The sequence below is a fragment of the Acinonyx jubatus genome, chromosome D3, assembly GCF_027475565.1.
Source record: "Acinonyx jubatus isolate Ajub_Pintada_27869175 chromosome D3, VMU_Ajub_asm_v1.0, whole genome shotgun sequence".
Lineage (NCBI taxonomy): Eukaryota > Metazoa > Chordata > Mammalia > Carnivora > Felidae > Acinonyx > Acinonyx jubatus.
In genome coordinates, this window is record NC_069392.1 from 22938019 (window position 1) to 22961058 (window position 23040).

General features: G+C 56.0%; 2 protein-coding genes across 3 annotated transcripts; one reads left to right on the forward strand and one right to left on the reverse strand.

Annotated features, from left to right (window-relative positions):
• The first annotated feature begins 7232 nt into the window (after positions 1-7232).
• On the forward strand, positions 7233-10744 carry RASL10A (RAS like family 10 member A). Of its 2 annotated transcripts, XM_027050775.2 has the most exons (4): positions 7233-8442; positions 8621-8656; positions 9700-9824; positions 10107-10744. In XM_027050775.2, exons 1-4 carry the CDS (start codon positions 8224-8226, stop codon positions 10372-10374), a joined length of 648 nt encoding a protein of 215 aa, XP_026906576.1. In that variant the 5' UTR covers positions 7233-8223; the 3' UTR covers positions 10375-10744. The 2 variants fall into 2 exon arrangements, with proteins under 2 accessions (XP_026906576.1, XP_026906577.1); XM_027050776.2 differs by lacking the exon at positions 8621-8656 and having other exon boundaries at positions 7564-8442.
• A 149-nt stretch (positions 10745-10893) lies between these two features.
• GAS2L1 (growth arrest specific 2 like 1) lies at positions 10894-16394 on the reverse strand. The gene is made up of 6 exons (XM_027050761.2): positions 16240-16394; positions 14610-15261; positions 13214-13321; positions 13023-13119; positions 12748-12919; positions 10894-12223 (listed from the first exon to the last, which is right to left on the reverse strand). The coding sequence occupies exons 2-6, from the start codon at positions 15240-15242 to the stop codon at positions 11188-11190; spliced, it is 2046 nt and encodes a 681-aa protein (XP_026906562.1). The 5' UTR covers positions 15243-15261; positions 16240-16394; the 3' UTR covers positions 10894-11187.
• Between the last annotated feature and the right edge of the window lie 6646 nt (positions 16395-23040).

Genomic DNA, 23040 nt, shown 5'->3' on the forward strand with positions numbered 1-23040 from the left:
CCTATAGAAGATTCTCAAGTGTTCTGGGCCTTCCCAGCCAGTTGAGGAGTTTGTCAACAACCAGTTATTTCTGGAGGGCCCAACAAATGCCCAGGGGCCAGATGGGCTCCCTGTGTGCCAGACGCTGTGCTAAGTAAGGCCTGGGGGGGGACCTCATTTTACTTTTTTTTTTTCTCTTCAGCTAGTGGTTTGCTTTGTTTCTAGTTTTGTTTTTTGTTTTGGGTTTGTTTTTTGTTTTTTGTTTTTGTTTTTGTTTTTTTCCCTATGGAGAGGGCTAGGTTCTGGACCATGGGAAAAGATAAGCCATACAAAATATCCCTCCCATCTTCCTCAGTTCTTAGTTTTTCTCCCTCAATGCAAACTTTGTTGCTAGATTGGGGTTTTCTTCCAGGAATATTCTGTGCATGTATACAAGCAAATCCGTGGAGATACTTACTAAACAAACGGCAGCACCTTCCAGACACTACCAGCCCTTTGCTTTCCTTACCTATCAGTGCAAACAGGCACACCTCAGAATTTCACGGGTGAACGGGCTGCCAGTAGCTGGGGCCTGCTGCTGGACATTCAGGCAGTTTCCATCCTCTGTGAGTCCAAGCAACAGTGTGGTAAATCTCTGCCTACATACGTCCTCGCTCGTGGGCACAAATGTAGCTGTAGGACCTAGCTCCAGAATTGCTGGACCAGAAGGTGTAGCATTTTATATTTTAAAGTGTACTTCTTGTTTTGAGAAGGCAATGTATTCACATGACTCAAAATCCCAAAGGCAAAAAAAGAAGTGAAAAATCCTACTGCTCAATCCTCTTCCCAAAGGAATGCAGTGTTACCTTCCAAAGAGACTCAAAGAGGGGCGCCTGGGTGGCTCAGTTGGTTAAGCGTCTGACTTCAGCTTGGGTCACGACCTTATGGTTCGTGGGTTCGCGCCCCGCCTCGGGCTCTGTGCTGACAGCTAGGAGTCTGGACCCTGCTTCAGATTCTGTGTCTCCCTCTCTATCTCTGTTCCTCCCCCCATTACAGAGAGGGTCCTCAAGCCTTTTTCTGAGGGCTGTATGCATTTCCATTGAACGGAGGTACCATCCTGAACCAATAGCCCAGCAATGCCCATTGAATTGTTTCTAGGGTATTGCTAATACAAGTGATACTGCAAAGAATATTCACTTTCACACATGGATAAATTCCTCAGGCACGAGTTTCTGGGTCAGAGGTAGGTGCGCTCATAATTTTGGTAGCTGTTGCTAAAAATTCTCCAACTTCCACTCCTGCCAGCCAGGAGTGACATGCCTGCGTCCCCCACCCCTGCACAAATGACCCCCACACTGATGGTGAAAAGTGCTCCCTTACTGTGTTTTCAATGTGCCTCTGTCTGTGTGCTTTCAAGCCATTTGTATGTCCTTTTCTGTGAGCTGCTTCATCCTATTTCTTGCCCATCTTTTTCTGTAGAGTCGTCCTCTTACTGATATGTCATTATTTCTTCCCATCTTGTTATTGCCTTTTTACTTTTCCATTCCGAAATGGTTTTCCTATGCTATCTTCCTTTAATTTCTTCTATACTTGCTTGATCTACTATTTGTCTGATCTTCGTTTTGTGTATTTCAATCTTGCTCCATCTGGGCTTTATGTTTGGGACGAGGTAGGGATCCAACTCTCTCTTTTCCCAGATGGTTACCCAGTTGCCTGTATGCCATTCACTGAGCAATTCATCTTTTCCCCACAGAGCTGAAATGTCATTTGTAACATGGACTACGTTTCCATATGTATATGAGTGCTTTTCTGGACTCTGTTCTCTACCAGAGAATTGGTCTATTCATTGGCTACTGTGTTTTTTTGTTTTTTTGTTAAAGTATCGTAACTTTGGGTCGCCTGGTTGGCTCAGTTGGTTAAGCGTCCAACTTCGGCTCAGGTCATGAACTCGTGGTTCATGGGTTCGAGTCCCCTGTTGGGCTGTGTGCTGACAGCTCAGAGCCTGGAGTCTGCTTCAGATTTTGTGTCTCCCTCTCTCTCTGCCCCTCCCCTGCTCATGTGCTGTCTCTCTCTCTCAAAAACAAAAACAAAAACAAAAAAAACCCCAAAAACATTAAAATAACTAAATAAAGTATCATACCTTTGTATTTCCATAAATCACAGTACCATTTTATATTCCCCCTCTTTGTCCCAATTGAACTTTAGAACTAGTTTGTCTTTAAAAAAATCAATGGTATTGGGGCGCCTGGGTGGCTCGGTCGGTTGAGCATCCAACTTTGGCTCAGGTTCATGAGTTCGAGCCCTGCATCGGGTTCTGTGCTGAAAGCTCAGCCTGGAGCCTGCTTTGGATTCTGTGTCTCCCTCTCTCTCTGCCCCTCCCATGTTCATGCTCTGTCTCTCTCTGTCTCAAAAATAAATACACATTATTAAAAAAATCGGTGGTATTATTTTTATTTGGATCACACCAAATGTTTACATTACCTAAGAGAACAAAGAACTGATGTTCTTATAATGATGTCAATAATAACATTAATCTTTATATTCAAATAGAGAAGTTGATGCTTCTCCATCAGTTCATGCTTTCTTTTATGCCTCTGTAATATTTTGTTTAATATTTTTATTTTTAAAGACTTTTAAAAATTTATTTTGAGAACAAGAGAGAGCACAAGTGGGGAAGAAACAGAGAGAGAGAGGAAGAGAGAGAGAGAGAGAGAGAGAGAGAGAGAGAGAGAATTCCAAGCAGGCTCCACATTGTCAGCACAGAGAACATTTTTATTTTTTACTAAAAATTTGTTTTCAGTGTTTATTTCTGAGAGAGAGAGAGACAGAGAGAACACAAGTCGGGGAGGGGCAGAGAGAGAGGGAGACACAGAATCCGAAGCAGGCTCCAGGCTTTGAGCTGTGAGCACAGAGCCCGACACAGGCTTGAACTCATGAACCGTGAGATCATGACCTAAGCCAAAGTCAGACGCTTAACCAACTGAGCCACCCAGGTGCCCCGGAATATTTTTATTTTTAAGTAATCTCTATACCCAGTGTGGGTCCTGAACCCACAATCCCAAGATCAAGTGTTGCACGTTCCACTGACTGAGCCAGCCAGGGGCCCCATCTCTAATATTTTAAGTTTTATTCATTTTAAAAGTTCTTGTATGTACATTTATTTTATTCTTACAAAGATTCATGAGTATTTTTTTTTTTTGGTTCCTTTTTGTAAATGCGCTCTTTTCCATTCCTTTTTTTTTTTTTTTAAGTTTATTTATTTTGAGAGAGAGCGCAAGTGGTGAAGGATCCCAAGCAGGCTCCACACTGCCAGCACAGAGCCCAACACGGGGCTTGATCCCATGAACTGTGGATATGACCTGAGCTGAAGTCAGGCACTCAACTGACTGAGCCACCCAGGCACCCCATCCATTCTCTCTCTCTCTTTCTTTCTGTGTGTGTGTGTGTGTGATGTGAATATACAATTTTTAAGCTAAACTCCAGACTTTATTCAGATTTGACCAGCTTCCCCACTCATGTTCCTTGTTCTGATCCTGGGTCCCACATTCCATGTGATTGCTGTGTCTCCTCAGGCTCCTCTGGTCTGTGACAGTTTCTCAGACTTTGTTTTTTATCACCTTGACAATTGCAAGGAGTACTAGTTGGGTATAGTGTAGACTATCCCTCAGTTTGGGTTTGTTTGATGTCTTTCTTGTGGTTAGATTGGGGTTGTGGGTTTTTAGGAAGAAGGCCAGAGAGTTGGCCTTCTCATCACATCGGATCAAGGGCACACACCATTGATAAGACTCTATCACTGTCACATTAGGCTGGATCACTTGGCCAAGGTGGTATTTCCAGCTTTCTCCATTGTGGAGTTACTCTCATCCTCTTTCCCTATTCTGTTCTTTAGAAGCAAAGTCACCAAGTGCAGCCTACACTCTGGAAGGATCATGGGGGCAGGGAGTAGTACGTCATTATTTGAAATTCTTCTGTAGGAAAGAATTTGTTTCTTCTCTTGTATTTATGTACTAATTCAGTCATTTATGTCAGTTTGGATTCATGGATATTTATTTTCCAATTTGGAATTAATCTAAAAGTACATTATTTATTTTGTTGTTTAAATTGGTCCAATTTGGCCACTGGGAGCTCTTTTGGGTACCCTCTGTTCTTTTGATATGCACCCATCCCTTTGTTTCTTTGCAACTTCCTTACTTTCCAGCATTATGTGATGCTCCAGGCTCATCTCGTATCAGCCACTTCTCCAAGGAGCATGGTTCCTTTCATTGGTGAGTGGCCTTAGAAACCAAGATCTAGGTGCTGGGTGTGCTTATTTCTCCTGGGGTGACACTTCTAGGCCCTGTCAGCAGCGGAGCTAGGAAATATCTGTGCATACTTACCCGTGTAGACACCCATGTCCCTCCACCGTGTTGTAACTAATAGCTATTTTCATATAAAAATGAAATTGTTTTATATTTACAAGTCTTGTCCCTCCCCAACCTTACTAAAATTGTCTTGCTTTTAGACAAATTAAAATTGTCCGTTTTATCTCCTCTCATCCCACAACAACTTGTGTGAAGTCACGACCGTTGTTATCCCATTACAGAGAGGGAAACTGAGGCTTAGAGAGTTTAAGTAACTTGCACAGATAACACACTCCTGGAAAGAAGCCTCAAACTCAAGAGGCCCGGAAGCCCTGCTCTGTGCTGCCCCCTGGTGTCCTGATGGCCTTCAAGAGGCTGACCGCTACACTCAATGGGTGGCATTATAATGATGACCAAGGACCCACTACACACCAAGCATCTGAGAGACAGGGGTACTCCCTCCCACCCCCCGCCATCCAGGGCTCCGGAAGTGAGTCACTGTTGGGACAAATGGAATCGTGCTGTCATTAACAAGACAGACCACATTCGTGGTCAGGGGCATGGTCCAGAGCAAATGCCCCTGGGAGCTGGATGCAGTCCAGGGTGCTTGACCCCAGGGAAGGACTGGTATCAGGCCAGTTGGGAAGAAGCCATGTGGGCACAGGTGGTAGGGAAGGGGGTTGCCCAGCGGGCTGGCACTGGGAGGCTGTGGGCTCAGAATTCTCCATCTGGTGCTTGCCCCTGCCCAGGGCCTCTCAACAGCCTCCCTGCCCACCCAACTTTCTGCAGCTTAACCCTTCAGGGCTCAGCTCAGGTGTGGCATGAGGCCCTTCCTGAGCCCCCAACCTCCATAGGCCAGTGTCTCCCCTCAGTCCTCTCAGCCCCCAGGCCTGAAGCAGCACAGTGCTCCTGTTTCTACCTGTCAGTACCTGGCTGCATGTGTGGCTCCTTCACAAGCCACAGAGGGCAGGCAGGAACCAGCTCGGCCACCTCAGGCCCAGCACCAAGTCCTGAAGGAAAAGATGTATGGATGCTTGGTGACTGCTCTCTGGAGCACCACATGGAAGACTGGGAGGAGCCTGGGAGACGTGGTACAGCAGACAGCACCCTGGCTGCCTCTCCTTCGGGGAAGGAGTGAAGGGACCGATGACGGAAACTTTGAAATTCACACCCCAGCCAGAGTTCTCTGGCTTGCTAGTCTTTGGGAAGCCTGGCACCTGGGCTACCCACTCCTGTCATAGCTCAGTGGCCACCGATGACAGCTGATTGTCTCCTGAAGGCCCTCTGGTCCCTGGGCCCAGATAAAATTGGGCTGCTCAGAAAGTCTGGTTCAACGGCCCAAACGTCCTTGGTTCCAGTGGCTTTGCTGTCACTTTCCTGCCAGGCAATCCCAGACAAACCACTGCATCCCATTGCTGGGCCTCAGTGAGCACATGGCTCTGGGGCAGGTGTGGCATATCACAGGCCTGTGCTAAATGGGGACTCCTGCTTAGGGGTGCTGATGCAGGAGTTTCCTAGGGAATTGGTCACCCCTGTGCAGTCTGCGGGGCTTTGTAGGAGCTTTAGGACATGCTCATCATTCCCAAACCATGCACTGAAAAACCACACTGGGACCCAGAAATCCACCCCCGACAAAACACACACACACACACACACACACACACACACACACACACACACACACAGCCCTGTTTGCTGGTCCTGAAGAAGCCTTGCCCAGGAAGGCACTCTGACAGAGAGTGAAGCAAGGAAGGTTTTCTAGAGGAAGGACACCCAGAACTGGCTCCCAAGGGTGGGCTTGCTCCCAAAGAGCAAGAAGAGAGGGTGCTCCAGTCAGAGGTGTGGGTCCCACCAGGGCTTTAAGGAAGACCATCCTGATGTCAGCCGCACACCCTGCTGAATGCCAAAAGGGAAGTGGGGCTTAGTTTATTAATGCTCAGCCTTGTTCCCCACAAGGAATTGAGGCAGCTCACAAAACCCAGAAGCTTGAAATGTCAGAAAATGAGTGGGATAGTTGGGTGAAGGGGAAGAATCATGGCAGGAAAGGAAGATGAAGCCAGGAGTCCCCACTCACTGGGCTTGAAGACCTAGAACACCTGCCAGAGGTAGTCACAAGTCACTCTGAGCTCCCTAGAGGCTGAGGAGAAGAGTGAAAGCAGACCCAGTTTCCCTATCTGACGTGGGAGGATGAAAACACAACCAGTGCTCTGGAGAAACATCTTCTGTTGCCATCACCTGCTTCCTGGAGGATGCACCCTCTCCTCATTTCAGGGCTGAGCTCCTCTCTCCTCCAGTTCCTTCAGGCTGGAGTGGGCTTATTGTCTCTGCTCCTACAATTCCTGGATCCCATGTGTTCTACTAAGGTAGGATTTTCCCCTTCCCTCTTCCTCTCCTCCCCACCTCCAGTCCCAGCAAGCAGTAAGACTGGGAATATTTGTTGAAAAGATGGGTAAGTGAAAACTCTTGGCCAGTGCAGAAACACTGATGTCTGTACATTTCACCCAGTGCCTGGGCATCTATCTGGTCAGAGAAGTGGGAGCCCCTCCTCTGCAGGGAGGAGGCAAGCAGAGGCAGAGGATGGGGGGCTGGACCAACCCAAACTTTCCAGGCTGTGCTGGTTAAGGAGCTTCTCACCAGCTCCAGGGAGGTGGGAATTTGGGTTTTGAGTGAAGCTACAGGTGGAGGCTCAGGCAGAAAACTTGGCCTTAGCAGTGACAGAGGTGGTGTTGACCAATTTCTGGATCTTTCAGCCTTGTTGGGACAGGGATTTGGGGCTGAGCTGCTGTGACCCAGTGTGTACTGAGCTCAGCACACTCTGTTCAGCCCCACCTGGATGACGGCCATTTGATACATTGTTTAATGCTGGCCATTTACCCTTGTGTGTAGGACAAAGGCGGGAGGGTTCCCTAGAGGAGACCACAAGGCTGTGGGTCAGGGGCCACCCACTGTCCCCCAACCTTGAAGAGTCCCCTCTCCAGCCTGTTTTCTTCTCTCAAACGGAGATAAGCAGAATAAGGCTGTAGATTCAGTGATCACTAAGCAACAGCTTAGTAAAGGGCCCCGCACGTAGTAGGTTCTCAAGAAAGATGTTTGCCTGTGATGAATATGGAGCAGAGAGCCAGCGCAGTGCGCTGACTTGCCCAAGGTCACGCAGCTGGGGCCAGATCCGACCCCTGGAGGCCTGACTCCAGCGGGCTGGGTTTGTCTGGAGCCAGCTTGGGGGAGCGGTGCTTGGAGGAGCGGACGCGGACGTGGGCGGGAAGGGACTTCTATTTTGGAGCTGGTGAGAGGAGCGCGGGACGCGGAGGGGGCTGGGTCCCTCCCCGGGCTCCCTGCGCCCCAGTCACCTTCCCGCGACCCTTCCCGGGAGGGGCGTCCCGGGTGGGTAGAGGGGGAGGTAGGAGGGGCGGGCAGACGGTTACCTCATCTCCGCCTCCGGGAGGCTCCGCGCGCCCGCTCGCTCGCGCCGCTGGCTGGGGAGGCGATTCAGGGAGCCGGAGCGACAGAAGGACGGAGGGACGGAGGCTCCGAGAGGCAGCGCTGTCCTCGCGCCCCGCTCCGCTGCAGGACCCGCTGCAGGACCCGCCAGGAGGTCGGACCTCGGTGCTTCGACTGCGGGCGGAGCCCCCAGTCTCGCTGCGGATCGGAGGCGGCGGTGTCTGCGCGGCGCACGGCGGGGTCTGTTCTCTCCCGAGCTCCGGCACCTGCCGGAGCTGCTCGTGCGTCCTCCGTCGGCCTGCTCGACTATCTGTCTGCCCTCCCGCCGCCTGCTCCGTCCTCTGGCCTGGCCTCTCCGGGTCCCGGGTGTTCCGGGGGGCGATGAGGAGCGTGGGGTCGGGGCGCACGGGGCTGGGCACGCGGAGCGCACGGCGCGGCGCTGGCCCATGAGGCTTTCCAGCGCAGGGCGCGGCAGCGCGCGCCGGCCATGGGGGGCAGCCTGCGGGTGGCCGTGCTGGGCGCCCCTGGCGTGGGCAAGACGGCCATCATCCGCCAGTTCCTGTTCGGTGACTACCCGGAGCGCCACCGGCCCACGGACGGGCCACGCCTCTACCGGCCCGCGGTGCTGCTCGACGGCGCGGTCTACGACCTGAGCATCCGGGACGGCGACGGCGCTCCCCCGAGTCAGAACCCCGGGGGTCCAGAGGTAGCGGCTCGAAGGGCGGGCAGGGGCGTGTGACAGCGTGTGGGGGGTGGGGATGTGCTTGGTGCACACGTGCATGTCCGCCTGGACAGCCCGGGAATGCCCAACTGTGTTCATGGATTGAAGGATGAATGTGTGTGTCCTGGTGGTTTGTGTGTCTCTCCTTCTTGCCGACCTGGAGTTGCCCAAGATCAGGCCAGGGGATTTTGAAACACACGTAAGTGCCTGTATATTTGTCTGCCTCCACTGGTGGGTCTGGATCAGTGCATGACGGAGCATGGTTGTGCCTTCCTGAGGGTGAGCATTGTATGTTTGGGACCTTAAGCAGAGCCTCGGTGGGGGAGAAAGGGGCCAGACACAGGGGTGTACTGTCAGGGGTGGGGGGAGTTGTCATTCTCTGCTCCCTTATTCCTGTGACTTGGTTGGAGCAAAGCCTCATTTCCTTAATTTATGCAAAGTCCAGGACAGACTTTGAATTCTTGGAGCTGGATGCCTGGGAGAGGTGAAGAGGAAAGAGCAAGTGGGATTAAGCAGGGCTTCCTGGAGGGGGGGAAAGAGGGGGGAAGAGGGGGGTGACAATTGGGCTGACCCTGGAATGATGAGTGAAGTTTTTTTTTTTTTTTGTTTATTTATCTTTGAGAGAGGGAGAGGGAGAATCCGAACCAGGCTCTAGGCTCTGAGCTGTCAGCACAGAGCCCGATGTGGGGCTTGAACCCACGAACCATGAGATCATGACCTGAGCCAAAGTGAGAGGCCTAACCAACAAAGCCACCCAGGCGCCCCTAATGAGTCAAGTCTTGATTAAAGGAAGTGGCAGAAGCCTTCCACATGCAAAGAACAGCATGTGTTTAGGCGGGGAGGCCTGAATGTGCACAGCTGCCCATCATCAGTGATCTCTGAGGGCCTGGGGAACACGGAGCCGGGTGCTTTGGAATTAGTCCTAGAGGCAGCTGTAATAACCAGGGAGGGAGTGAAGGGGCGTGACCCACGTTGAGCTTCGGAAAGCTGGTAGGAGGAAGATGAGGGGTGGGCTGAGAGGAGGCCGAGAGTGAAGGAGGGCTGGTAGCTGACGGGCTTCAGGCATGGGTAGGCATTTTTACCCTGGCGACTGTGAGGACAGTGGGGCCTAGAGAGTTCGGGGGAGATGGCGACGGCTGAGGCCTGAGGATGAACTGTGGGTTTAGTGTCAAGTCCCTTCAGAGGGTCTGGGCGTGGGACAGTGAGAATAGGTCTCTGGCAAACTCAGGCCTCCCGCCCCAGGAGTGGCCGGACCCCAAGGACTGGAGCTTGCAGGACACGGACGCCTTCGTGCTGGTCTATGACATCTGCAGCCCGGACAGTTTCGACTACGTGAAGGCGCTGCGGCAGCGCATCTCAGAGACCAGGTAGGGACGCGGCCACAGGTGTCTGTGGGCGGAGGAGGGGAGTTTTTGCCAGTCTTGTTGGGCCTTTGCCAGAGGGTAGTGGGTAGGTTCTTCCCCAGTCCTGGCCGCGTGTCGGGCCTGCCAGCTATGCGGTCTTTGGGCCACATGGGTCTCGTGTTTCCCGGGGCGGCTCTCGGCCACAGGAGTGTACATACCCCCTTGGGGTGGGGGGGGGGGGGCGGTTCTCCGGCCGTGGGCTGTCCGTGTCCGGCACCGCAGCCCTCATTCCCATCTGGCCCCCAGGCCGGCGGGCGCACCCGAGGCGCCCATCCTCGTAGTAGGCAACAAGCGGGACCGGCAGCGGCTGCGTTTCGGGCCCCGGCGCGCGCTGGCCGCCCTGGTGCGCAGGGGCTGGCGCTGCGGCTACCTCGAGTGTTCCGCCAAGTACAACTGGCACGTGCTCCGTCTCTTCCGCGAACTGCTGCGTTGCGCTTTGGTACGCGCGCGTCCCGCGCACCCGGCCTTGCGCCTGCAGGGGGCGCTGCACCCGGCGCGCTGCAGCCTCATGTGACCGAATTGGACGACAACGCCGATGGTGGGGGGAGGGTCCCAGTTTGATGAACAACCGGGTACCTGGATTGGACGCAGCTGCCCAACTTCTCTCGGATTGGACTAGGCAAAGTCTCCTCCTTGATTGGATTTGGAAACCTCCCACCCAGTCTCCTGGGCGACAGGACTCTTTGTGCCTCATTGGACCCAACCAGGCCCCAAGCTACATTGGGCAAGATAAGTCCTTTCTGGGACCTCATTGGGTTACAATCCCACTGGATGAAAGGGACTTGCTATGAACCTGATTGGAAGTTCTCAGGTAGCTTCTGGGGTTTCAGTGGACAATCTTAAATCACACCTCTCAGGAGGTAATAAAGGGGGAACCAATGCAAGCATACAAGTGTACCTAGATTTCTTGGGTGGGTAGCATGATCTTAACCTTAGAGGCCAGAGTTGCCAGGCATTGCTCCCTGGCAGTTAATGCCAGAATCCTGACATGGATTAAGGGGCCCCCAAAGGTACGCCAGGAAGCAGACACAAGTGGCTGGAACAAATACTTTACTGTCAGGCTCTGCAGGCCAGAGGACCTCAGGAAGGGTCCTCACTGGCCTCCTCTAAGGCATTCAATAATATTAGTAATTAAATAGCAACGCTCATCCCCCAACCGGAATGTACAACAGAGGTCCCATTGTGCCATGTGGTCCCAAGGGGTCTAGTCCCATGAGGTCTGGTACCCAAGAGGCAGGGGTGGGGGGGCTCCCTGATGCAGAGGGGTTAAGGCCACAAAGGAAAAGGAAAAAAAGGAATGGGGTCCAGGGGCAACTGGGCTGGTTCATCACATCCAGGAATCCGGCTCTCCCCTTGGGCTCACTGAGTGCAGGGCATGCCAGGACCCAGGCTCTGTGGATCCAGATGGGCGGCGAGGGCCCCGTGGCGTTGGGATGCGTGAAGGTTTTCGGTCTGGCTGTGTGTCCACCCGGCCCCGTGCCCAGGTCCTCGGGAGCTCCAGGCCAGCCAAGGGGCTCCCAGGTGCATCTGGTGGGCCCCCTACACCAGGGCAGGGGCTGCCTTCATCAGAAGAGCTGGACAGGACTGGGCCTCGGGGTCCGGGCAGCCCATTGGCCATCCGGCTAGAGTCCCCAGGTTGGCCACACTTGCTACCCAGGACACTGAGGGATGAAGAGGAGGAGCTGGAGGAACAGTAGGCCGAGTCAGAAGCTGGAGGGTCTGGGGGCCGAGCTGGGTCAGAGGCTGGTCCAGGGGGGGTCCCGCCAGCAGCAGCCTCAAGGGCTCGGGCATTGGCCAGGAACTCCTCTTCCAAGCGCCGGAACAGTTGCTGCTCCTGCTTCGGGTCAAGCTGCAGGGGGGTGCGGAAGACACTGGCCGGTGTGGTGCCCAGCTCTGGACTGGGGCTGGAGACCCGCAGAGGCCGGGGGGCTGCAGGGCTGCGAGCCCGGGGAGTCTGGGGGCTGCTCCTGCCTGAGCCCCCGCTGACCCTGCCCCGGGGCACCCACGAGTGCTGCCCATCTCGGTCCCTGCGCACGAGCAGCGTGGTCTGCTCCTCACGGCTCTGGCTCCGGGCCCGTCGGGCAGGGCTGGGGGCCAACAGCTGGGTTCCCCTGCCTCCTGGGGCCCCACGCGGCCGCCCTCGATCCAGCCGGTCTCGGGACTGGCTGCGCGGAGCTGGAGGCCGTCTTGGAGAGGCCGGGGTGCCTGTGGTCAGCCTCCGGCTGGGTCGCTCCCTCCGGGAGCCAGTGCCTGAGTCTTCACTGCGGGCACCAAGGGGGCCGCTCTGGGCTGAGGAGGCTGAGGAGTCACTGTCCCCGGAGCAGCGGCGGGAGCGGGGATGGGGGGGCAGCTGGTCCCGGACCCTGGGGCAGGGGAACAAGAGAGAGAGAGATGGGGCATCTCAAGAGAGGACTGGCGTGTAGAAAGAGCAGGCAGAGGAAGGAACAAGCAGCTGAGTGGGTGGGGCTGGGGAAGACACCTGTGGTGGGGGGCGGGGGTGGGGGCAATCAAGGGCTTCTGTCCTGGGGACTTCCAGAGAGAAGTGAGCCACTGGGCAGCAGCTTCCGGCAGCCACCCCCCCCCCCCCCCCCCCCCCCCAGGCAGCAGAAAAAGCCAGGCTCTGAGCTCCCCCTCCCCAGGCCTCCAGCTTCCTGGGTAGGCCAGAGGGAAGCGGTAGGACTGGCCGACGCCCAGCCCCCAGGGCCCGCCCCAGCTGTGTTGTTGGGTTGCTTGGGTTGCCATGGAGATAGGAAGCCAGGCCTGCCCCCACCCACGGGAACTTTTCCCAGGGTGAGTCACTCTGGAGCACAGGCTCCTTCGTCATCCAGGCCAGGGCGGATGCCTGCCCCCTCTGGACCCCTCACCCCTTTGTCCTAGTGCCTCTCACCTGAGTGGGGTCTCAGTTCCCTCCTTTGAGCTGCGTAAGCTAATGGGCGTCACCTCTGGCCGGGAGCTCCGCCGCTCAGCCCCAGGGGCTGGGCTGCCTGCACGGGGACTGGGGGTGGGAGACACCCTCTGTGGGGAGAAGGTGCGGGCCCGGGACTGGGGCGGGCGGTGGGCTGCAAGGTGAGAGGACAGGTGGCATTTGAAGGGTGGAGCCACAGAGACAAGCCCTCTGTTGGCCCGCTCCCCCATCCCCCCATCCCTGCCAGGGGCACTGACCCGAGGAGGAGCAGCGGCAAGGGTCATGCTTGTCCAGATAGTGCTCCAGAGTGTCCCAGCCACCACCCACGCGCACCATCACATGGCTCCTCAGCACCTGTGGGAGTCCAGCGTGGACAGGTCACGGCCTGTCTGATGGGCCTGGCAGCCCACTGTGGGCTGCCATCTGCCGGGCAGTCCCAAACTCTTACCCGCACGAAGATGAGGAGACTGGAGTCTCCCACGCGGTACTTCCCCTCTGAGACCTTGATCATGGGAAACTGGTCTGGGCAGGTGCAGTAGCCTAAGATCTCCCTCACCTGAGGCCAGAGAGGAGAGGCTGGAGGTCAGGGATCAAGTCCCTCCTCCTGGGCCTGATGTCAGCAGCTCCAGGGTCAGGAGGAAGAAGGTCCTTCCGGGGAAAGGGGACATAGATCATGTTGCCCCAGACTTGGTTGCAGCCTCTACATTTGACCTTTCACCAGCTCTCCTTCCCCTCTGGCTATCGGAGGTCAGGGTCTGTGGTCAGGCCAGGGCTTGGGACCCCAGTGAGGCACAACCCTGTGGCCCCTGAGCCTGGGGAAGCCCTGGAACCCATCCTCACTCCCTGCCCCCTTCACCTACTTCACAGAGATGTAGGCTGAGGCCCACAGGGAGGCCAGGTTCTGGGAGGACGCAGGCCATGGGACACGAGTGCAGGGAACCCACACCACATCAGTGTCAAAGACACGTAGAGTACACCACCCAGCATGCACACACAGGCACACATCTGCCCACATGCCCCACCCCCGCCCCTAAGCCAGGAGCTGCCAGGCTGGCTATGTGGGCGGCCCTGCCCGCCTCCCAGCCCACAGTGGAGCCAGAGGAAATGAGCAGGTGGAGCCTCGGGTGACCCTGTGCCCACGACAGGGGAGGGGTGACAGCCTCTGCCCACGGATTCCGGCTACCCCCTCTGGGACAGGCACATCATAGTCCTGCCCTTCTGATAAGAAGGCAACTCTTGGCCAGGCTGCGGGGGTGTCAGGGATACCTAGGTCCTGGGAAAAGGAGGAGGGAGCTGGGAGTGGGGTCCAGCACCTCCTGTGCTCACAGTAGAGCTAATCCTGTCCTCCTAAGAGGACCTCTGGATCCTAGCAGCAGTGGCAGCTCTGGGCCTGGCTTCCCAGATAAGCCCCTGGAGAGTGGGTGGGCCTGTAGAGCCCCCCGGGACCTGCCCTAGGCACTCACTGAGAGCCTACTGTGTGCCAGGCACCTTGCTCAGGGCCAAGCATGACAGGTACCCACTCAACCTCAAGCTCTGTGATGTTGTGGATGCAACTGTCCACTCAAGTGCATACAGAGGGGTTCAAATCATGCGGCCCCCTGGATGAAGGAACTGATCTGGCACACGGGAAGCGCATAAGGGGGGGAGCTCACATTTTATCCCAGGCCCTACTGGGTCTCGTGACCTCAACCAGCACCTCTCTGGGTCTGCTTATCTCCTTGGGGCCAGGTATACACTTGGTGCTCAATATGTGCACCCACTCCATGGGGCAGGCTGTCCCATCCCTGGCGCACGGTGGGGGCACAAGCAGGGCCATGAGCACGCACACTCACTGGTGGACTCACCAGCTCGTCCAGGTTGCGCAGGTCGCTGGGAGTCATGCGGGGCCCACGGGCAGGAGCCCCTGCCACGGTGGCAATTTCCGTGGCATCCTCCTCAGCAGCAGGTGCACTGGGGGCCGGGGGCGCGGCACGGAGCTCCCGCTCAATCTCCTGCTCAAACTGCACGAGGCGAGGGGCAAGCAGGCCGAGGCGGGCCCCACGCCGTGCCACCTCCAGCAGGCACAGCACCACGCTTTTCTCGTTCTTCCGCAGCACCAGGTCCTCAGTCTCAAACATGAGCACTTCAGGCACACCCAACTCTGTTCGGCACCAGCCGATGAAAGTGGCCACGTTGTCTCGGGCCATGAAAGAGCCGGGCACCACGCTGTGTGCCTGGAAGGCCACGCCGCGGGCCGGGCGGGCAGCGGCCAAAGCGCGGGCGGCCTCAGTGACGGCGTTGGCATGTTGGCACAGGGTGGTGCCTGTGGCCAGCCCCGTCAGGAAGCCCTCGCCACCACTCGGCAGACCCAGGCCATACAAGGCGTTGAGCCACTCAGCTAGGTCCTCTTTCATGGCCTCCACGTAGGCCTCACTTGAGCGGAACGGCCGCACACTCTTGGCTGCCGAGCCCGCGATGCCCGCCACTGGGTCCGCCATGGCCGGGCCGGCCGAGTTACTGTGGGTGGGCAGGGACACAGGAATGCTGTGAGGACTCAGCACAGACTAAGCCCCAGACCATCCGCACTCGCCTGTCATCTCAGGCCAAATGCCTGGTTGCGCGTGCTGGCTGTGAGAAAGTTCACTGTACCTCAGTTTCCTTGTCTATGAAATGGGTACAATATTACCTTCCTTGCAAGACCTAATGGGATAATTTGCATGAAAGATTTAGTATCTATAAATGTTTGCTATTTTGCTCTTTGGGGGTGGGGGCAATGGGGGAATTGGCTGTGTCCTCCCTCCCACAAAGGGACACATTTGTGGGATCCTTATTGCCCTTATTGCAATGCATCCTTATTGCCCAATACGGTGGGTGAAAAGTGGAGCCCTAGAGAGATGAAGCCCACAGCCCTGCACTCAATGGACAGGCAGCACAGGAATCCAGGTCCCAACCACAGCAATGGTTAGCTCCATCGCTCAAGGCTGATGCCTCTCCCACCTCCTTTGGGAAGGTGCGGGGTCCTCCCTCAGCTCCCCTTCCGTGAGGACTGTGCCATTATAACAACGACGTAACAGCAGTAATAGTAACAGTAAACTCAGTGTCCCTGCCCAGGGCTGAGTGCCAGTGATATTATCTCCATTTTACAGATGAGGAAACTGAGGTGCAGAGAGGGTAAGAGCTCACTCAAGGTCGCAGAGCAGAGGATGGCAAAGCCAGGCCGACGTGAGCCGCGCGGCTGATCCCCAGCGCCGTGGGCAGCCCGGTGGCCGGAGCGAGGCCCCGCCTCCTCCGAGGAGCCTCCCTAGCGCCGCAGGCCGGGTGCGTGCGGGTCGGGACTCAGAATGGCCTCCGACAGCCCCGGCTGTCCTCCGGGCTTCGGCCCAGAGAGGGTGCGGGGCTGCCCAAGGTCACACAGCTCGGGGGAACAGAGGCCGCAGCCTCCAGGTCCCCGGGAGTGCGCGCCAGGCAGGGGGTGCTGGGGGTCCCCGCGCTCACCTGGCTCATCCTGCGGCCTCGGGGAGCATCGCCCCGGCGGGGCCGAGCGGGCCGGGCCGCCGCAGGGAGGCGCCGCCCGAGCCACAGCAATCCGGTCCCGCGGCTGAGGCCTCCGCACCCGCCCGCTGTCTCCGCCCCGCCTCCCTGGAATTCGGCTCCGGCCCGAGGGGGCGGGCGGGGCCGCGCGCTCTTAAAGGGGCAGCGCAGTTCCCGGGTGGACGGAGAGAGGGAGGAGCTGGAGTCTCCTGACTGGGGGTGGGAGGAGCGGGACCAGGGCCCTACCAGCCCAGACTCGCCATCCCTGCCCAAGCTAGTCCCTAGAGTCCCTTCCAACCCTCCTTGGTCTGTTGGAGAGAGGTTTGGGCTGCCCCCTCCCCAGATATCGGCCTCCCCAGGCGGGCTGCACGGCCTGTTCCCAAGAGGAGCTCAGGAAGCGATAGGGACCAGGGCTGCAAAGTCACCTCCGTCTGGAGTGAACCTCCCCATGTCAGATAAATGAGGCCCGAGCGACTGGGATGTGAGCTTCCTACCGGCAGTGGGGGCCTCGTGGAGGGGAGGATGGCCTGTTGTGTCCACCCGGTGTCCCACTCTCACCGAATCCTCATCTTTTATGCGGAGGTTAGGGAAACCTGTTTCTCCGATGAGAACACTGAGGCTCAGAGGGGTAGGCTGGTGGCTAAAGCCTGTGGGTCTGACACCTTGGCCCCTGCCCTTCCCCGGGAGGCCAGTCCCCTACCACGTCTGGTTGCCCAGGTCAGGCACAGAATTAAGGGGACAGGAGGTTAAGAAGGAGCCTGGGTAGGTTTGGCTTGGGAGGGTTAATCGCTGCTAGTTTCTTTTCAAACTGCAGAGGAGGGACCTGGCTGGGATCTGCGGGAAATCCTGCACCCCCCCCCCCCCCCCCCAGCTGCTGGCTGGGCGGGGACAGCTGGCCTGGCTGGGCTGCAGCCTTGCTGGCCAGGCGGGGCCATCCTTGGGGGAAGTGCCACCAACAATAGCCAAGTCTCAGAGCTTTAATAAAGTGCCTACTGTGTGCCAGGGCTGCTCTGTGCCCTTGACCTGGACCGGTCAGGTCCCCTCTATGAGGGACTCTCTTTTCCCCAGACTAGGTCTCAGGAGAGTAGCTCAGGGTTTGAACATGGCTATTATGGGAATACTCTCATGCAAGGATCAGGGGCATTTGTTGAGTACTTACTGTGTGCCAGACCTTCTGGTGCTAGGCTGCTCACATGCATCATCTCACTGAGTCCTCATGACTGAGTGGGCTCACACCCCAGTGTCCTAGATACCCAGGTGGTTCCAATCAACCCTCTCCGCCAGCACCCCCACCTACAAAGAGTGAGGAAGGCGGGTAACTAGTAATAGTAATAGCTAACACTTACTTGGCACCTACTGTGTGATGGGTCTCATCTGGCACTGGGAACTGAGAGCAAAAAGTGGGGAAGGAAACAGCCAGTTCTCAGGGTTCCCAGTGTGGTAGGAAGGGAGCCCCTGGGCTGAAACAGGGATGAGGCACTAGGGAGGACAGAGCACAGGGACCAGGTGAGGGGACTGGGAGTGTGGGGTGGGATGAGCCTGAAGTTTTAAATCAGTGGTCAGGGAAGGAGCTAAGAGAAGGAGCTGTGGGGATGGCTGGAAGGAGAGTGTTTCAGATAGAGGGAATGGCCAGTGTAAAGGTCCTGAGGTGGGCGTGTGATTGGTGTGTTCAAGAAAGAGTTAGAAGGCCTATGAGGCTAGGGTGAAGGTAGGGATGAAGATAAAGGGATTGGGGGCAGATTGAGTGGGGCTTTGCAGGCCATGCCTCTCGGCAGGGACATGGGAGCCATGGAAGGATTTAGAGCAGGGGAGGGGTGTGACCTGACTTAGGTCTTAACAGGTACTCTGTGGTTGCTGTAGTGGGCAGGCAGGAACCCCAGAGGAGACCAGGTGGTGCCAGTGAGGGTGGTGGAGTATGGTGCCTCCTGGCTGTATTTGAAGGGAAAGCCGGTGGGATGTGCTGGTGAGTTGGGTGTGAATGTGAGGACAGAGTCAGGAATGGCTCCTCGGTCTGGGACTGCTGATACCTGAGGAGGAGAGGCTGCTGGAGATGGGGCAGGGGAATTCGGGGATCAGGGTGGAGATCAAGATATGGAAACTAAGTAATTTAGTCCTCAAAATCATCCGATGTGGTATGATGTTTTTATGTGTTCTCATCTTATAATTTGAGGAAACTGAGGCCCAGAGAGGACAAGGGATGTGTGTGGTCAGTAGGTAGCTGTGCAGGAATTTGATTCCTGCTTATTATCTACCTTGCTGAACTACAGGGATCTGGACATAAGAGAGGTTAGATTGAACCTGGGCTCTGCTCTTGGTCACTGGGTGAAATAGTTAAGCTCTCTGAGCCTCAGTGATACTACCTGTAAAATGAGACAACAGTAGTAGTCAGATCATAGAGTTGTGAAAATGGTATCATTAGTTAGCAGTCAGGGCATTATGTCTGCTACTCCTCTGAGGAGGAGGGGATGGGGGCGGGGCTTGCTTCTCCCTGTCTCCCATACCCTGAGCCCAGAGGCCCACTCCAGACCACAGGCTCCAACAGTCTGATTACAGGACAGGCAGCAAGTGTAGGGCTGACTGGCATGGCCAGACTCCTGGCCCAAGCCGTGGAGGACCTTGGCTTTAACCCCCTTTGTTGTGTGGTGGCCTCTCCTGTTCCTTGCAGGACCAAGGGAAGTCACAGGAACTGCTGGAGGGACAGGAGGTTTGGGCTATGGTTTGGGCTATGTCCTGGACCCATTCCCACAGACCCCGGAAGCCACTCTGGTGTATAGAATGCTGTGCCCCCAGTGCAGGCATGGTCTTGCCTGTGGCCAGTGGGCACATGGCTGGGATTTCTTGCCTTCACTGCTGGGTGCCAGGGGATAGTGTTGTTGGCCTTGGTTGCAGATGGAGGTCAGATGATGGCCAGGGAGTATTCAAGCAAAACCCTCACTGGCAGGACTCAGCCCTGGTACCAGGCAGCTCAGGGGCTGGTTGGGTCTACTCAAAGCTCTGCAGGCTAGATTGAGCCTGTGAGCACAGCCTGGCTGAGTGAGTGACCCACAGGGGTCCTGAGGCTGCTCTGTCCTGATGTGGATTCAACCATGATTGACTGCTTGCTCCTGTCCCGGCTGTGGGACAAGTGACCCTGAGCTGCCTCCCGTGCCCTCCATGAGAGAAACCAGAAAGCCCCAGAGGGCCTGCTTTCCAACCTTGCCTCCATTACGCTGCTCATTGCCTGCCCTGTGCCCGGCAGCTCTCAGTGAGCCAGCTCTTGGCCCCGGTGTCTGGGGGCTTGGCTCCGGTCACTTCACTGTCCTTGGCCCCACAGCAGCTGCAGCCCTGGAGCCCGACGTTCCCTCCCGTGGAGCAGGTGAGCCACTGCCTGCAGCCTGTTCACATGCGGGGCATAGACGGGTCTCCCCACTGACTCCTCAACCTTTGCCCAGGACTGTGGAGTGTGGCCTGGTGGAACCATGAGGCTGCGATGGAAATTTTTATTCCAAGTGTGACTGACCAAGAGCTCTTGGAGAGTTTGGGGCAGGGTGTGGAACCTGACCAGGACCTTTTTTTGAGACTTCTTCCTCCCATCTCTCCTGCTCCTGGCTACCACTGCCCCTGCTTTCCATCCTCTTCCACTTCCAAGGGCACTGAGCAGCTTTGTACAGCCCTTTGAGACAGGGCTTGGAACTCATGCTGTCTGAGGTCCTCTGGGGCCGGTGCAGTCCAGACGTTTCTTTTGGCTAAGAGAAATCTCGGCCCTTCTGACATGAACACTTCCGCTCCAAGGCCTAGGCACCTGGGATGTCAATACCTCTTACAGGGCTATTTAGTGCTAGTGACAAGCCCCTCTCTAGGCAGGGACACGAGTGATTCCTGGGTCAGCTTCAAGCTCCAGGCAGGAGCTGGTCGCATGTGATGGGCTTCTGTGCAGCAGGTCCCCATGAGGACTGCTTGTTGTGCCTTAGCTCCGGCTGCAGGCCACGGGGTTGGCTAACCCACATCCGTTGCTGCCGGAGCACCCAGCCTTTTGGACACGAGACGCCTGTGTGTGGGGCTCTGTAGACCGCCGCTGGCAAGTCCCGTCTCCTCACCTGGGAGACTCCTACCCCAGACTTCTTAGGAAGTAAACATGGTGAGGTGGTGCTTGGCACGATGCCCAAGGCCGGGCATGTCATGGTTGTTTGGGCCTCAGGGTGTGCACCCTGGCTCTGATGCTTCAGACACCTGCCAAGGCTGAGGCGGGAGCCTCCTGAGCCCCTTGGAGGAGGAGCACTGGTCTGTGTGGCTGGACCGCAGCGAGCAAGCCTGAGCGGGGCCGCTGAGGTCACAGGGGCCTCTGGGGCCAGATGGAGTAGGGCCTTGTGGGTCACAGCAAGTGCAGTGGAAGCCCTTGGAGAGTTTCTAGAATTGCAGGGACTTAAAGTGTCAGGAAGTCACTCTGGCCTCTGTGAGGCAAGGGCTGGAGGGGCCGAGGGAAGCGGGGAGCTCAGTGAGAGGCAACAAACTCGAGGTGGGAGGCCTGGGTGGTTTATACTGTCCTGTACTTGGAAGAGAGCCTGCTGGGCTGGGTCGCGGCTGGGGCTGGGGCCACATGAGACAACTTAGGAGGCAAGGAGGACCGTGAGGTTCCGGATGAGCTGAGGCGGAGGGAGCAGCTGGCTCCCGCCCTGCTGTAAGCCCGTCAGACACCCAGGAGCTGGCGCCTGGGAGATCAGCCAGGCGGTGAGAAGGCCTTCCTTGGTTGAGGTTGAGAGGTCAGAAGAGGAGGAGGGGCAGCAGTCATCAGAGGACTGAGAGAGAAGCATTGACTTGGAACCACTGTGGTCACTGGGGACTTTGAGAACTACGGTATCAGTAGAAACAGACGACTGATTGGAAGTGGGTTCTAGAAAGGGAGAGGAGGTAGGCACTAGGGGAATAGAAAAGTGGCTTGGTATCTAGAGGGGCTGATGAGAGGTTTCCCAAAGACGGGAAAAGCAATGCCTATTCATGAGAAATGACCAGGTAACGTTAAAAGACAAAGCCATAGAGATGTTGAATGTATGCCTAGGTGGGCTGGGAAAGTGCAGAGGACCTGTCCCCATCTGCCCCCGAGGAGCACAGGCGAGTCCTGTGAGCAGTGAGGGGCATATGAGCTCCTCAAAGGTTTCCCAAGGTCTTGCTCTCATTGGGCAGGGGATGGAGGGGAAATAATTTATTCCAAATTCTTATGCCTGCCCCTAGCAAAGGTGGCAATCTCTCCTTGACGCTTCAGACACTAGCTGGCTTTTTAAATATTTTTTTAAAGTTTATTTTTATTTAGTTTGAGAGAGAGCAGGGGAGGGGCAGAGAGAGGGGGAGAGAGAATCCCAAGCAGGCTCTGCACTGCCAGCCTGGAGCCCAACTCCAGGCTCAGAATCACAAGATCGCAATTTGAGCCAAAATCAAGTCAGGCACTTAATCGACCAAGCCACCCAGGGCCAAACACCCTTTTTTTTTTTTTTTTTTTTTTTAAGCTCCAAAAAACCAGAGTAAAAATTTCATACATGTTAACTTTTGAAATACGGAATAACATAAATGCTAAGAGAAAAGCTGGCGATGTTATTCTTGGGAGTAAGTAGGAGTTACACAGGACTCGGGCTCACTGAGCATATTATATGCAGGGTACTTCAGAGCCAGGAGTCCTAGTTTTCAACATCCCATTTCCAGAAGGCCTCCCCACACAGAGGTCAATCAGGACTACGTGCGCAGCCCTGCCCTAGCTGGTTTTTTTTTTTTTTTTAATGTTTATTTTAGAGAGAGAGCACAAGGAGGAAGGCAGGGGCAGAGAAAGAGGGACAGAATCCAAAGCAGGCTCCACTCTGTCAGCGCAAAGCCTGATGCAAGGCTCAAACCCGCAAATTGTGAGATCAGGACCTGAGCCGAAGTTGGACACTCAGCCGACTGAGCCATCCAGGCGCCCCTAATTGGTCTTTTTTGACTTGGTATGTTAAGGCCTGCGTTTCTTTCCAGTGCATCTGGTGATTAACTTATTCGTAGACTGGATTACACACAGTTGCTTACTTGGAAAACCTCATCCCAGGTAGGCACATCAGAGCCTCAATCTCCGAATGCCTGAAATCACCCACACGCAGGAAGGAATCCAGACTTAAATCTGGCCTGGACCTTTCTCTTCACGTAAGTCCAAGAAGAGACAAGACTCACCAAAAAGACATGGAGGCGAACGGTCTGGGGCTCTTCTAACAATTTCAGAAGCACGCCCACGGGAAAAAGGCCTGGCCTCTGACGTTGCACAACCAACCGGGGAGAGCTGAACAGTGGCCTCTATTTACCAAGTTCTCGAACCCTGACCCTGTAACATCAAGGAAGTGTCCCATCATGGAGGAGGAAGTAAAAATAAAATGGTTCCCGTTAGCAGTCACTGAAACAGACCTTCATCCTGAAGCGTGTGGAGCCTGACTCAGAATGCCACTAAGCCAGGACACAGCCTGGAAGCGGCAGTCACCCGTGTCCGTGTGACCAAAGGGGACGTGCCGAGCCATAGCACCGGGCCCTGACACAGCGCTCCTCCCTACAAATCAGACGGACCCGGGCTAGATGTCCCCATCTGCAGATACAGCTCAGGGTCAGAGTGACACCTTGGCTCCGTGCTGGCAGCACCATGACTGACATGGCACCGTTTTGTTTTCACGTCCCGACCAGGTTTTCCCTCACAGGACACTTGAAGGAGCGGTTATCTGGCGGGTCGGGGCGCACTCCAAGGAGACAAAGCAGCGACTGTGGAACAGAGGCCGAGAAGGA

What these genes read in the sequence shown, in the direction of transcription:
- RASL10A (XM_027050775.2), top strand. Translation starts at nt 8,224, where the DNA reads ATGGGGGGCAGCCTGCGGGTGGCCGTGCTGGGCGCCCCTGGCGTGGGC. An exon ending in CAGGGGATTTTGAAACACAC is followed by an intron (nt 8,657 to 9,699) that starts GTAAGTGCCTGT and finishes CTCCCGCCCCAG; the next exon opens with GAGTGGCCGGACCCCAAGGA. An exon ending in CAGCGCATCTCAGAGACCAG is followed by an intron (nt 9,825 to 10,106) that starts GTAGGGACGCGG and finishes TCTGGCCCCCAG; the next exon opens with GCCGGCGGGCGCACCCGAGG.
- GAS2L1 (XM_027050761.2), bottom strand. Translation starts at nt 15,242, where the DNA reads ATGGCGGACCCAGTGGCGGGCATCGCGGGCTCGGCAGCCAAGAGTGTG. An exon ending in TTGCCGCTGCTCCTCCTCGG is followed by an intron (nt 12,920 to 13,022) that starts GTCAGTGCCCCT and finishes CTCACCTTGCAG; the next exon opens with CCCACCGCCCGCCCCAGTCC. An exon ending in GGAACTGAGACCCCACTCAG is followed by an intron (nt 12,224 to 12,747) that starts GTGAGAGGCACT and finishes CCCCTGCCCCAG; the next exon opens with GGTCCGGGACCAGCTGCCCC.